Below are 15,440 nucleotides of genomic sequence, written 5' to 3' on the forward strand. Positions count from 1 at the left end.
ATTGATTCATAACAACCACCGCTGATATAGCGCTCGAATGTGGCATTTCACGCAGCGAGGCAAAGCGGCGCAAAACACGCCCGCCTGTATCACCCGCCTATTTCCTATTGCTTTCCGCTATCTACTTATCCTTCTCCCCGTTTTAAGACAAGTTCCGCCCAGCCTTACAAGCGGATCCGTAAACGCATTTCCGATGATAGCGCAAGGGCCAAGGGCCTCAGCGCTTGCAGAATGACAGCCTTCGATAAAGAAAGAAAGGTGTTTACGCATAGCGTCGCCTCGGAGTGTTTTGATCTGTGTGCTTTCCGCTGGCGGTGCCACATTGGAACCAGCCGCGGAGTACGGCGGGTCTTTGCACTGCGTGTCGGGCCGTCCCGTATACGCGCAAGATGCAGTTTCTCTGTCTTGCGCTGTTCGCCCTGCTGAGCTTGGCCAACGCCAAGGTGTACGGCCGCTGTGAGCTTGCTTCGATTCTCGTGCGCAATGGGATCCCCAGAAGTAAAGTACCCGACTGTGAGTATTCGAAGATAGCTTCGCCAGGTTTCGCCATTTTATAACCAAATCGAGCGTGATGACACAGTAGCAGCGCAACCTTCCGCTTTCCAAGCAGGTAGAACTGTCACTGCATGTACAGGTGCCCTATAGAACGGAGCACGCGAGCTGTGGCCAAGCAGCGCGAAAGTGAATATACCAGCACGCTCCATCAAAGAAAAGTTAGTTTATTTTTATATGAATATGTACCATTAGGAGGTTTCATCGCTTTTTGTGAAAATAAAGAACTACTTCTTTTATGGAGCTCATTAACTTTTACATTTACTTTTGGGGCACCTCGCCGCACCTGCAATTGAAGTCATTGGTTTTCGTGTCAAAGCCACGATATCGAAGGGTGTAGCTGTAGGTGATAGCGCCACACTTCTGCAAAGATGTCCGAAATACTACATTTGAAAATCGTGGCCTCAGAAATGCGTGTCATTGGTGTCAAAAGTTCAGGGACTAATAGACCTCAGAAAAGCCTTAATTTCCCCTCCATTCGCGAATGTATTCACTCGAACTCCATGGTGCATGTTGTTAGCTGGTGTTAGGAGTGGCCGAAATTCTATATTTAAATTCAAGGCTGCTAGGGCAGCCGAAGCAGCGGGAATAGCCAGCTTCTTGCGTGTGTGATGCGTAAGCTTTTTGGCGTTGACTGCACATAGACCACAACTGCTGCGATATAGCTTAGCAGCTAAGGCGTCGCGTCCGTAATATTAAAGAGGCGGGTACGATTCCCTAGCCGCTGTGGCCGCATTTCGATGGTGACGAATAGCGACACAACCCTGTACTTAAATCAAGGCGATTTTGAACAACCGCAGGTGTTCAGGCGGTCCAAATCAAATTGGTGTCCTTCTATGGTGGCGTGTCTCATTGGCATATAGTGGCGATGACGGTCCGTTCACGCACCCACTTGCACAACAGACATCACTATCGTCGAAGACTGATTTTAAAATCTCCTACCGTGGCTCTGGCGTGTAAAATGTCATTTTTTTTTGTCTCTTCACAACTTTTTTGAAAAAGGTCTCTTTTTCCCTCTCTCTTCAACAAATACCAACATAAGTGCATGTATGTATAGATACATCTACCAATGTGTAACCATTAAACCATAAGCGGCAACTCGAGGGCTAACCGCAGCCGAAAGTAGAAGTTCTTATTCAGTAAGTTTTTTTTTTTTGTCGTTTCTCTCAAGGGGTCTGTTTGGCACAGGCGGAGAGCGCTCTGAATTCAAAGGCTGTCAACAGGAACCGGAACCGTAGCATCGACTATGGCATTTTTCAGGTTTGTACCACGCATGTTCCCCACTTCACATGTTTTACTTTGCCAACGAAAGGTCATGCATTCAAGCCCTTAGTCACATGAACTCTTAGTGTTTCTACGTGCGAACGATCAAAGATTTCGATTTCGCTCACTTGGAAGGATGACTTGATTCTTGTTCGCCCATTTTGAAATGCATCATCAAACTGTTGGTAATGAGGCTGCTATGAAGTGGTAAAGCATTTACACCACTTCAGCTCTTCAACAAACAACGCAGCAGCTCGCATGACGAGAAAAAAATGTTTGTTCATGTCTTGAAATCAGGCCTCCGTAAATACACCAACACCGTTTATCTGTGTTTTTTTTCATTAGCAAGCTTTTCGATTGGCCAACGCGTTCTGTTGTATACATGCAGTTCAAAGCAGCAAATCGATATTACCACATGCTTAGCAGCTCTACCTCTCCTTATTAACAATTTTTCTCAAAGTGTTCATATCGCTTGATGAGGTTTGTATATGTGGACGCCCGTACGCTAATGCAAGTCCCATCTCTGTTCACATTTCAGATCAACAATGGCTATTGGTGCAGTCCGGGACGGCACAACGAATGCAAGGTCTCATGTTCCGGTACGCGCTGAACATTACTAAATACACGTATTATTCAATGCCAAACATATGGGACTTTGTCTTGTTGCACAAGTGGTTCGTTAGGGCCATATTTAGAGTATACGTGTCGTAAATACCACCGTGTAGAAGATTTCCTTATGTGCTTATACGCCATTGTAACGCTGTCGCGTTAGAGCTCGTTTCGCAGATGTCTTGGAGCCCGCCGTGTCAGCGTCAGGGCGAAGCCTGGAGGAAGGAAGGGGGGGGGGGGTCAGTTTTTTTCTCAAACATTTTCACTTTTGGATGTGTATATCGTCACGCCCGTTTATCAACGTTATTTTCATGTATTCTGGTTTCAGCCACAAAGACCTTTAGCTATACTCGGCGCAGACCACGCCACATCGTTGGAGCAGCTTCGCGATAGTTTAAGATAATTCTGTTAATATTATGCGCAGGATGCGAGTAGTCAAGTTCATTCGAAAGCTATACGCGAGCACCATCAATAAGACTCAAATGCTTCATGCAGCATGCATGAATGCCCACGCACCTAACCGCATATAAGTCCAGTCGGCGGCAGATGCTGCCCGCGCCGCTGTCAGTGCATACAGCTGGAATGGCGTGTAGTACTTTGCTCCTTTCATTTTCTGGGCACATGTACGCCCCCAAAAAAAGTTTCACCTTAAACACGCCCGCCGACTCCTACCTTCGTCAACGTCACGACCACATGAAAATGGATTCAAGCGCACATACAAACGCACGTATGAGCATACTTAATTAAGGTGTAAATAAGCCCTCCCCCCCCAGACCTCCTACCAAAAATAAATTCTGGCTACGTTACTGGTCGTCGATGTTTCCGTAGTTGTTTGTATGCGATAAGTCTACGCTTTCAGTGAGCGAAAATTCGATACTTATGTCAATGAATATCTTCGTTTCAAGTTAGAATGGAACCCATGCTTTCTGGGCTGCAAGCCACTAAGGTTTTCTAGCTCAGAGACATGCTAGGGGTTGAAGCTTCTTTGAAAAAAAAAAGCCCTGCAGGAACGATCGTGCATTATACACGAACGTCGGGTATAATGTGTGCAGTGCGAGGAGACCCCTTGATTCATAGGTGTATCAGCCGCGTGAACAAAAAAGGCGCCGAGCTCCCCCCCCCCCCCTTTTGACAGTCGTCCCTCTTCGTTGCACGCTGGGGAAACTAACATGTAAGGCGAAGTTTTCTACCTAGCCAATAACGAAAATGTTATTCCGGCTGACGACTGAGGTAGGTTTGCCCCCCCCCCCCCCCAAACTCGCGAAACAGCTGGTACGCCACCGCCTTGATCTATTAGGTGGAAGAAGCGTATAATCGCATCAGGTGTCAAGACGTGTTAATTTCGCCACAAGTTGATCCCCATATATCGCTATGCGCTCACACATATTTAGTCATCTATCATCATCAGCAGCAGTATGAACAAGGTGTACAGCTGCGCGTGTTGCTTTGCGGATGCGTAGTCGGTACTTCAGCGGTTCACAGAAGGAAGAATTATGCTATAGTGGCCACTTGACTAATGTACTTACAAGGCACTCTGGAATATTTTGAAACGGCCACTGTGAACCGCAAAGACATTTTCTTTCTTTGCTGCATGGTTGAGATGTCCACTGAGAGGCGAAGATAGGGTATCGTTTGAAAAGGCGATACGAGGAGGGCGTGATTTCGCTGTCACGTTCTACTTTGAATAAGAAACTCAAGTGTCATTCATACACGCATTAAATAGGGCGTAGAGAACAGGTCGGTGACAGCATAAGGGGATCGTACGTACTGTTACCAACGTACGATCTGTGGCTTGTGTGACTCAAGTCGCACAAGCCACAAATTCAGAATAACACCTGACGTTCCCCAGCAAGACGTGGTCTGAAAATGAAAAAAAAAGAGCATAACCTGAAGGAAAAAGAAAATTACAACTATGGTCAATCCTTGGTGCCGACTATGGTGGTCGTCTTAGATGCGTACAATTCAGCATGTTTCTTTCTTGATAGGTTCATTGCGGTCCTCGTGCTATTGTTGCTCACAGGTGGGCGTCATTTTATAGTATTTACCTCCATTAGTTATTAGGTCACGTGAGCGCACACCACTAGTCAGCGCGCAACGTTGCGACCAGTGCTACCTTTCCTACATTAACGACTGCCGGAATCAGTTGGCAAAAGCGGTGAACGTTATTTAGTCAGTTTCGTATATATATATATATATATATATATATATATATATATATATATATATATATATATATATATATATATATATATATATATATATATATATATATATATATATATCATGGTAACAATTAGACGTACATATTTGTCGAGCATTTCTCGAAGACAAAATAGGCAAGACAATAGATGCGTAAATTTTTTTAGGGGCGTAGTAGGTCCACCACCTATTTCTTGCCCCTATATTCACCGCACTCAGGCATAAGTAACTGGCAGACTGTTACTGTTTGCCAAGAGATCCTTTAAAATGCGTGTTCACTGCGAATATGGGCTGATAATACCGGTATTAAATGAAGGTTATATTAATGTTTCAGTAATATTTCTAGTTGTTATGCTGACGAAATACTAATGTCCCTTTTTGCCATTTTCCCCACTGAACAGCCTTGAAGTCGGATAACACCGGCCCGTCCATCAAGTGCGCAAAGCTAATCTACAAAAGACACGGATTCAATGCATGGTATATATTCTTCTCTGTCAATATTCCCACAGGGTTTGTATTATGACTAGTCATTATAATGACTTGATTACGTTACGTAATTACCAGTGCGTTTCATGGTGCAAATGAGCTTTTGGAAGAACGCTGAATAAGAAAGCTTTATTCCTTAGGACTTGGTAGATATGTCGGGTTTAACGTCCCAAATCCACCATATGATTATGAGAGACGCCGTAGTGGAGGGCTCCGGAAATTTCGACCACCTGGGGTTCTTTAACGTGCACCCAAATATGAGCACACGGGCTTACAGCATTTCCGCCTCTACTATAGGAAATGCAGCCGCCAAAGCCGGGATTCGATCCCGCGACCGGCGGGTCAGCAGCCGAGTACCTTAGCCACTAGACCACCGTGGTGGGGCTATTCCTTAGGAGCGATAAAGGCCTCGTTTCATTGTCCTCAGTTCCAATAGAGCAGTCTGTTGGTTTTGGTAGTATTTGCTAAAGAAGAAACTTTTTCCGTCGTTTATTACAGCGTATTTTTTTAAACACTTTAAGAATTGTGCGCCTTAATATACCACAAAAAGGAAATGTAAATTTAAGGGTTCATTTTCTCAATAATAATGAGAACTACTTACAATGATGCCAAGAAAAGTGCAGGGGATGCTATTAGAAGTAATTGTAATGTAAATGTGAAGTGAGAAAAGTGTACAAAAAGATAACTTGCCACTGCTAGGTTCCGAACCTGCGACCTTCAAATATGGCGTCCGATGCTGAGCTACCATGGCGGTAATGGTGGTCTGAATATTTTCTCACTTGTGCCTTCGTCCTCTCTCGCAAGTTAAGAAATTTTTCAGCAATAAACCAATCAGCCCCGCTGTCATAACAATTAGTAAGTCATGCCACCGTCCACTTTTATAGGGTATATATGTTCATTAAACATGGCAGCGTCAATCAGCGCAGCCAATAAGCATTATTGCGACTGTGGAACACTTTTTTTTTTCTTGCTGTAGGCGTCACGTAGCACGTGATCTTACTACGTGTTGGCAGCTGACCAATAATCCCTCGCGTACTACCCTATTCATCTGCTGCCAGCTCATAATATGATCACGTGCTGCACGACGCAAATAGACAAAAAAAAAGAAAAGCGTTCCACTGTGGCCCTAATGAATTTACTGGCGGTACTAACAAGCGCTCTCACGTTTAATGCATGTACATGTCCTATAACGTGGATGGGAAAATGACCGCCGCCGTATAGTTCAGCGATATGGCATCGGACGCGTTATTCGAAGTCGCGACTTCTTCACATATATATTACAATCACATCTACATCCCTCATACTTTCCTTGGCATCATTTTCTGTTAGTTACAATTATTATACAAAAAATGTAATTCGTCTATGTTTATGATACCCCGTGAGATGTAAATAACTATTGCAAAAGAAAATGAAGGCCGCACATCAATTTCTTCCTCTCCGTCAGCTATGTCTATAGGTTTTCAATGCATTACGCTATAGGTTTTCAATGCATTATGTCATGGGACCATAGCACTGCCCGTCCCAATTTCGAAAGGCAACGAAAACACTGTTGCGTTTTCTCAAAGACACCGGCCTGTTCATCGTTTGTGATGGGAAACTGCTACGCGTCGGCCAAGTCAGGGACCTTTTCTCTCCTTCTCCAGTGCAGGGTAGCCTACCGGGGCTCAGCCCTGGTTAACCTCCCAGCCTTTCTCCTTTTGTTCCCTCTCTCTCTACGCTTATCCGTTATTAGCGAATGGTCCTTCAGTATATGTCCGAAAAGTTTTCAAGTTTATTCTTTGACTCCCTCAGAATGTGCAGCTTGTATTTCTTCCTTAGCGAGATGCAATAATAATAATAATAATAATAATAATAATAATAATAATAATAATAATAATAATAATAATAATAATAATAATAATAATAATAATAATAATAATAATAATAATAATAATAATCCTGTGGCAGCTCTTGACGAGCTGTTGAGGGAACTTCCCGGCACACACTTTCCTTCGGTCCGTTCTGCCTTATAGCAAGCCTTGGAATTACTAGATAATATGTGTAGTCCGTAATGTTTGCCACAGACCGTTATTTGAAAGCCTACAATTAAATATTTGATGGCAGAGCTAGTGCTTAATATTAACTATGTTACTCTAGGGACACACCAGTTGTCAGATGCTGCCTGAACGTTCATGTAATTTTACTCTGTAAAGGATGTAATAAAAGAACGCTGTAAGGTATAGCTACTAACGAAACTACACAGTCCTGCCTAGCTGTCAGAGTGCTTCGACTGGTCTCTTACTTGTCTAGTTAACTAATAAGCGATATGCTTACTTATCATTTACCAGGTACGGATGGAAGCGCAAGTGCAAGGGAAAGAAGCTCTCGTCCTACGTCAAGGGATGCCGGTATTGATCCGACGCATTGAACTGCTGCATAGCTACAGTGTTCAAGAACGTGAAGCATAGCTTTGATATTCTGGTGCTCGCCACCTTTCGGGGAGAGTGCTATAAAGCTCACATTACAACAAGTTAAAAAATGATGTATCCGCAGGTCATGACGATATAAAATCTGTCCCCATTAAGCGCGTTGCGCCTTTGATATCTGACGTATTGTCTTATCTTGTAAACCTAATGTTTACTACTGGTGTGTTTCCTGATGACCTAAAAATCGCCAAGGTTTGTCCGATATACAAAAGTGGCAATCGAATGGAAATGTCAAACTACCGACCAATTTCTGTGTTACCAGTATTTTCTAAATTATTTGAAGGAGTTATCAATTGCAGGCTCGAATGTTTTTTCACTAAACACAACCTGATATCTGTTTGCCAGTACGGCTTTCTGAAGAAAAAATCCGCAGAGCAGGCGCTACTCGTTATTAAAGACAAAATACTTGAAAATATAGAACACAAACACTACACTCTTGGTCTCTTCTTAGATTTTCGAAAGGCGTTTGACTGCGTACAGCACAATATCCTTTTAGAAAAGTTGAATTACTATGGTGTACATGGTGTCACACATAACTTAGTGCAGGATTATTTACGTCATAGGATGCAGTACGTACGGGTGAATGATCTTGCATCTAACCGACTAACTGTCACTTGTGGAGTCCCTCAGGGCTCTATATTAGGACCTCTATTGTTTTTAATATATATTAATGATATTACTAAACTACCAGGCTCTCATGACATGATTATGTATGCGGATGATACGAACATATTTTTTACAGCCAAATCTCTTGTACAAGCGGAAGCTACGGTAAACTGGTACTTAGGAAACTTGCAGTCATGGCTACAACGCAACATGTTTTCCTTAAATTTATCCAAAACTAGCTACATTATTTTTAGGCCAATTAATACTGCTGATTCATATAAGGCCAATATTCAATTTGGTCGGGTAAGAATACATGAGGTTGACTGCATTAAATTTCTTGGTGTCTGGTTCCACCAAAACCTTTCATGGAACACACATGTGTCAAAATTAGCATCTGAAATAAGTAAAAGTGTTGGCTGTCTCTACAAAGTAGCTTGTCTGGTACCCGTGTGGTTGAGACTGCAGATGTATTATGCGCTTGTGTATTCTAAGTTAACCTATTGTATTCTCGTATGGGGAACAACTACGCCTACTAACTATCAAAAACTACTAGTACTCCAAAAGAGAGCCTTGCGGTGCATTCATGGGTACCGTGGCAGACCCAAAGACTTTTCCACGTTGCCATTGTTCCGTACTTACGATCTGCTTAAAGCGAACCAAGTCTACCTCTTTCGACTGTTGCAGTATATTAAGAGTAATCAACTGCACACTCAAGACATTACTTTGTCTAACGATGCATATCATTTTCGAAAACAAATCCACCGGGTCCCTAAAACGCGCACAAACTATGGCAAACAAAAATTAAATTATCAGGTCACTGTGGCTATTAATAAAATGTTGGCGAATGTTGATTTTGATGTTGCATTGAAATTATTCAAAAAACAAACAAAGAAATATTTACTCGAATCTGATTTGTGCTTTGTATAAGCTTGTATTAAGTTTATATTTTATAATGCTTTGTATTTTGTCTACGCTGCATGCTTGGCAGCATTGTGTTACACTGGCAAATGCAGCTAACACTGCAATTATGTGTTTTCGTTTATTTATGTCAGACTGTACAAGGGAGCCGAGGCCTCTGTCAGGCACTCCAGCCTTTAGCCCCGGCTTCCCCCTTTGTGTGAAAGGAAATAAACTTCACTTCACTTCACTTCACATAACGGTAAAATTGTGGCCACTTGAGTTCACCTTTTCAGCGATCAGCCATTCAAACGCAGTACATGGAGTATTGGATTGCCCCAGCGTTGTGCGCCGTCGATTGAACCTCGGGACATCAAGCTTATTGATTAAGAAGTATGTTTATTGCAACGAGACCATTAAGACGCCATGTGAATGAGAAGTTCAAATAAATTTCTTTTTCCGTGGGCGTAGCCAAGGGGGAGTGGGAGGTTGTGGGTTAAAACCCCCCAAAAGTTTTCAATTTTGCTTGCTTATTTATACACGCACGCATACGAACACAAGTATAAATTAACACCCCCCACGCATACAAAAACATTTCACACATACACGCATACAAAAACACTTCTGGCCACGCTACTGCTGTTTTCTAACGGTGGTCTGATTAATTCTGCATTACACTGCATACTGTACTATGTCTACATGTGCAACTGTACGTCTTCAGAAAACTGAAACAAACACCCAAACACAACAATAAACAGTCACAGATGCGTTCGAAGCCGCAAGCCGCAAAACTAAATCAACGACCAGACGATACATGACGAAGATGCGTGCTACTCACAACCGGTAATTAGAAGGGAAAGGTTTCACACACATATATATATATCATTTTGTGATGCACCCGCAGGTCGCGGGTTTGAATCCCGGCTGCGGCGGCTGCATTTCCGATGGAGGCGGAAATGTTGTAGGCCCGTGTGCTCAGATTTGGGTGCACGGTAAAGAACCCCAGGTGGTCACAATTTCCGGAGCCCTCCACTACGGCGTCTCTCATAATCATATGGTGGTTTTGGGACGTTAAACCCCACAAGTCAATCGATTTTGTCATGCATGCGCATAAACCAGGGACAGATCCAGTCCACTCATTTTAGGGGTGCGGAGGCGGTCCCCTTAGGCAACATTGGAGAGGAGGGAAGGGGACGTGATCATGACTCTTTGTTTTTACTAGCAGAGGAACCCCAGGCCTTCATAGCATAAATATTGTTAATGTGTCTGCTTCCAGGGCTTTCACTCATTTGTCCTAATAGGTGATAGGAGGTGGGCTGCAAGCACTGAAGTGAGGTTCTGACTGCTGACACAGACTTTGGGGGTGGGGAGCGATAGCCCCTACCTCCCCTTTTGGATCTGTCAATGACCTTAACAAATAAACTAACATGTGCAGTCAACCCGGTTGAGGTCTAGCGGAGTTATTCTCGCAGTGTTCAATTGGACATTTCCATTTGGCCTCCACTGATTGGCTGGAGCTCTATGAGCAGCACGTGCACCGCCTGTTACCGGTTTTCTTCCGCAACGTCATTTTGATTACGCCACGCAACAACCACAACTCTTGACACAAATAAATACGGAATGCGTTTCGCCGCAACGAATGCTGCCCCCACAGATCAGCTACTAGGTGCGCATCTTGCAGGCTGCGCATGAGCTATAATCACGTTAGCCCCTGAATTAGGTTTAACGTGGCAACCCACCTGACGCCCGTGAAAGGTCAGTACGCATTCCCTGCATCGTTCTTTATAGGCACCTTCATCTTCATAGACAACTTCACAGGCAAGTGCAGACTTGTCAAGTTTGTTCAAGAGTCTTATTACGGTACATACCGTTCACTTTCTTTCTCCTTAAGCCGGGAATGTTCTGGCGGGTTCGGTGTGAGGGTCAAGAACGGAGTGACGTAACGCCATGCTTAACGGAACGCGCTCCGGTGAAGTGGACATCGCGGAGCCGTGGGCACGACGGGATGGTGGACATGCCCACTAAATGGACACCACGAGAATCGCGCCCCAGCGAACCGATGGACGGTTTGCTTATGAAAATGACCCCGCCGCGGTGGTCTAGTGAATAAGGTACTCGGCTGCTGACCCGCAAGTCATGTTATCGAATCCCGGCGGCGGTGGCTGTATTTTTCGATGGAAGCCAAAATGCTGTAGGCTCATGTTCTCAGATTTGGAGGCACGTTAAAGAACTCCAAATGGTTGAAATTTTGGAGTCCTCCACTACGGCATCTCACATAATCACATGGTGGTTGGTTTTAGGACGTTAAACCTCATATATCTATATCTATATTAGGAAAATGAGAAAATCTAGCATGTGCTGCTAAATTTTCAGACACAGCCACTTTAGAAAGCTCACTTTCTCAAGAGAATCGAGATCATTGCATAAGTGAACAGTCTATCGCTTTGCTGGACCCCAAACTTTAATTTATGCGCCAACACCCGGTGGTGTAATGAGGGTGGGGCGAGGAGGCGCAAGTGCCACTTTGGAGGGGACGCCGAGCCGAGCCTCCTATATACGCTTGGAAGCTTCCTGGGGACCCAAATGGGGCATTTGTGCCCCGCGTCCGGTGAAAATGTCGCCCCCTGCAGGTTCAAAACCAGGGGGGCATGCCACCACACTGTTTCAACACCACCTTCCTCACTTCTCCCCAGGTACCACCCGGAAGGTGAAAGACTCCTTTTACCAGTAAACCGATATTTTCTTCTAACAAACGAAACGAAATCTTTTGTGAGCCTTCTGGAAAGCTGTGGCTAATTGCGCCTGTCAATGGCGATAACTGGACGACACGCACTATACCATCACAAAGGCTTGCTGCTGTTGGTGTTTTGTTTGAAGCTGATACTACATATCCGGGACCTGTAAAATACATTCTTGTGTTTCTGTGGTCCCTTTATTCTAGATCTGGCTTGTCTTTGCGCACATGTATGCAAGTACAAATATATTTATAACATTATTGGCGCGTAGACCCGTCCTAACCTCCTAGCCTAATTGGCCACTGAACTTATTGCTTGAAATGTTCGTTTTCTTCAGGTTTGGAAACCACCTTTGTCCTTTAACACGTATACAACCCTAGTGAAAATTTGAAAAGAACAGCGCTGCCCATGATCTTCTTGCTGAAGAGTTGTGATCGAGAAGCGCCTTAAAAGACACGTCATTCTCCAAGCTTATACGGCGAGCTTTCATATGGGCAGACGTCATGATGAAAGAACGAAATGAAAAAAAATCTACGTATAGGTGTTCCTGCAATGCTCCATTCTTATCGCTTTCAAATAAAAAACTCGTTCACATACTGCTTTCTTCCATGAAATTGCGTCGCCTCTCCTCATTTTTCTCGCTTTATTATTTAAATTATGGGTAATTTCCCCACGGCATTTTCTCCGATAAAATTGCATAGGATGGGGTTGACTATAAGGAATGATACCCCCGTGTAATTTTTTAGAAGACTTCGAGGTGTTTGCGTCTTTAGGTAGAGAGGGAGGTGTCACGTGTGAACTCACTGTCTACTCACCAAATTAACATTCGCGCTCCTAGCGTGCACACAATGTCACCTTCTCGGAAGTGCTTGCAGCAGAAACATGCTTGGGGTTTCAGCTCATTGCCCCTTCTAAGCTAGCTTTATCAGCCATGCGTCTTGATGTTCCGTATCCTTGAAGTAAAACTGCGAATGTGAAAATACATTCTGCCCTTTTGCATGCACGGTGAAGTTTAATTGTGGCAGGCAGTCACAGCGAACACACTGGTCACGCTTTCCAAGCTATTGTTTTCTCTAGATGCCAGTGCACATGAACTGGTTGGGAAACTCAGTCTGATTTAGGGAAAAACGCAAAGAAATACAAGCGCTCTGGCCGCCCGGCGGCCATTCCTTAGGGCAAGGTGGCATCACGTGATTGCGATGTAGCATATATCGAATGCAGCACCCAGGTCTCCAGTTGTGGACCTCGTGCGCATTAAAAGAAATACAGAAAGCAGAACGCCAGTGGCAAAATATCACATCCACTCACATTCAGTCTGCAGCCAGGGACGAAGCAATACGTCGGCATTGCGATTATCAGCCAATCCACGCCTCAGGTCGATACGCATTACGTATACGTATACGCACACACACACGGAATGCACATACTGCGCCGAGCTCTAGCGTCTAACATGGCCGCATGCACAAGACGGCCGACAGATGGCAGCAATTTCGCATAAGGTCTAGAGTTGCTATATATGCTATCCAAAGGTAGCATGTGCAGTACCTCCTATAAGGTCTGCTCATGTTTTACTGACTTCCTCGGGGGATCAAATGGTCACGAACACTGACTTCACTCTCGGCTTCTTTGAGGCGGTTAGCTACAATGACATTTTATGCTCTACTAATAAAGCTCGAGGTGACCGAATGGTCAAGGCAATGATACAATACCATAATAAAGCTGGATATTTTGCGTTTCATGTCTCATGTTAACGGTTATGGTGGTTACTTGAGATGGTATCAGCACCATCTGGTCAATATAGGCTCCAGATTGAGCAAAAACCACGCACAAAAAAGGCTACGTTTCAAATGCTGATCACTGCCATTTCAAATGCATTTGTTCCCTCTCGTGTACGGGTAATTTGGGAAGTTTATACAGCACCGGGATTCCAACAAGGTAAATGTACCTCCTACATGACTAAAATGTGGACGACTATTGCGAAATATTGATGTTTTGCGGTTAAGTATCAAAACATGTTGAACGCCGGGGTTTCCTCAAGGGAGAAAAAAGGCTCTAGACGAGACATGTCTGTTTAGCTCATGACCGCAGCTATTAGGGAAAAAACCGAAGAAAAACAGTTCGATCAATGCCGCGGTTCGCTGGCCGTGGGCAGAGCGTTTGAGACGCGTGGTCTAAGGTAGCCGAGGGCGGGAATGTGTGACTGCAGAGGGACAGCTCCTTTCGTAATGCGCGTGCACTATGTTCTATGTCAAATATAAAAAAACGTGTTTTTTTACAACCACACTCTAAAAAATATCGAGTAAAAAGGGTGTCTTTTTGTCCCACAACAATAATCGTCATCAGGCTTGCGTGCGCTTCCTTTCTTGAAAACTCGGTGCTGGCCATTTTCCTATCGAGAATGCAATGTAACCCTGATAATGGGCATGTCGATCGTGACCGGAATGTACCGGGCGCGGGGCGATAGCGCAAGGATGGAACGCAATATAGATGATGATTATTGTTGTAGGACAGAAAGACACCCTTTTTACTCGCTCTTTTTTTAGAGTGCATTGTTGTTCATCATCAAAATTACTGGCATCGCAAAAGGCATTATATTATATGCGACAACAAGATTTGCTGGGACAAATTCCTGAATGCATAATTAGCATTGATAAAAAGACAGTAGGCATAGTATGCAGATATGATGGGCGTAATAAATAATTAGGAACAAGAGTTGTTATAGTGATGTAGCCAAAAACGATAAGGACTGTTTACACGCCTATCATACTTCGTCGTTCTCTTTTGTCTGGATGTATTAGGTTGTGAACTTCGCATATTTCGTGTAAAGCGACAAGGTCCATTTCTTCTATCATAAGTTTTCGAACCTTGTGGACCTTTGGTGCGTCGTACCATCCATGGACGTGCAAGACGACTTCAGTCCACTGTAGTGAACAATCAATTAATGAAGATATCACTCATTCGCTAGCCGAAAACAGCCAAATGTTTGTTTTTTGCCCACAATACCATTATATTGCTAAAACACACACACACACACACACACACACACACAAAAAAGAATCACTGTCATTGCCGTCCTGAGGGGCGTGGAAATATATTTGCCATGGGCGCCGTCCTATCTATAGTTATGTACGCAACTGCCACCGCCGCTGTTCTGCGGTTGTCATGAGGTGGCCAGCCAAGGCCCATTTCTTTTATAATATCACCTGGAATATCAGCTTTCTTTCGTTTGTTATCAGAGGCACACTGGTGTATTACAATTACATCATGACTCGTCCGTCAGTTTGCAAACCATAACATGCTACGTCAGGGCCGCTGTAGTAGGTAAATGCGGTAAGTAAAACATGCGAGACAATATGCAAGGTAGAACTCTGAGGTTTGCGGCTGGCACCGGCAGGGAGCCATACTATCGTTTGCACTATCTAAGAAACAGAAAGTCTGCGTCAACAAAAGCTATGGCTTAAAAAACAGCTCATTTGCAATCACAAGGGAAGGGTCCACCGCTACTATCACTTTGAATTTCCCGCACAATGACTCCTCTTTGTTAGTGAACGCGTGCTGCCATCTTGTGGGGACGCATCATGCCTACAGCGACCTCAAAGATTGGCGCGATCGACAAACTGCGACAGGC

General features: G+C 44.1%; 1 protein-coding gene across 1 annotated transcript; it reads left to right on the plus strand.

Annotated features, from left to right (window-relative positions):
* Positions 1-272: 272 nt before the first annotated feature.
* LOC119174925 (lysozyme c-1-like) lies at positions 273-7,689 on the plus strand. Its single transcript, XM_037426059.2, has 5 exons — positions 273-513; positions 1,724-1,812; positions 2,354-2,414; positions 5,025-5,100; positions 7,437-7,689. Exons 1-5 carry the CDS (start codon positions 390-392, stop codon positions 7,501-7,503), a joined length of 417 nt encoding a protein of 138 aa, XP_037281956.2. The 5' UTR covers positions 273-389; the 3' UTR covers positions 7,504-7,689.
* The last annotated feature ends 7,751 nt before the right edge of the window (positions 7,690-15,440 follow it).

The sequence above is a fragment of the Rhipicephalus microplus genome, chromosome 5 (genome assembly GCF_043290135.1).
Source record: "Rhipicephalus microplus isolate Deutch F79 chromosome 5, USDA_Rmic, whole genome shotgun sequence".
In the NCBI taxonomy this organism is placed as follows: domain Eukaryota; kingdom Metazoa; phylum Arthropoda; class Arachnida; order Ixodida; family Ixodidae; genus Rhipicephalus; species Rhipicephalus microplus.

Bases quoted from the DNA above. Each gene is read 5' to 3' on its own strand.
- LOC119174925 (XM_037426059.2), top strand. From the start codon at position 390: ATGCAGTTTCTCTGTCTTGCGCTGTTCGCCCTGCTGAGCTTGGCCAAC. The intron at 2,415-5,024 runs GTACGCGCTGAA...CCCACTGAACAG, and splicing joins ATGCAAGGTCTCATGTTCCG to CCTTGAAGTCGGATAACACC. The intron at 5,101-7,436 runs GTATATATTCTT...ATCATTTACCAG, and splicing joins AGACACGGATTCAATGCATG to GTACGGATGGAAGCGCAAGT.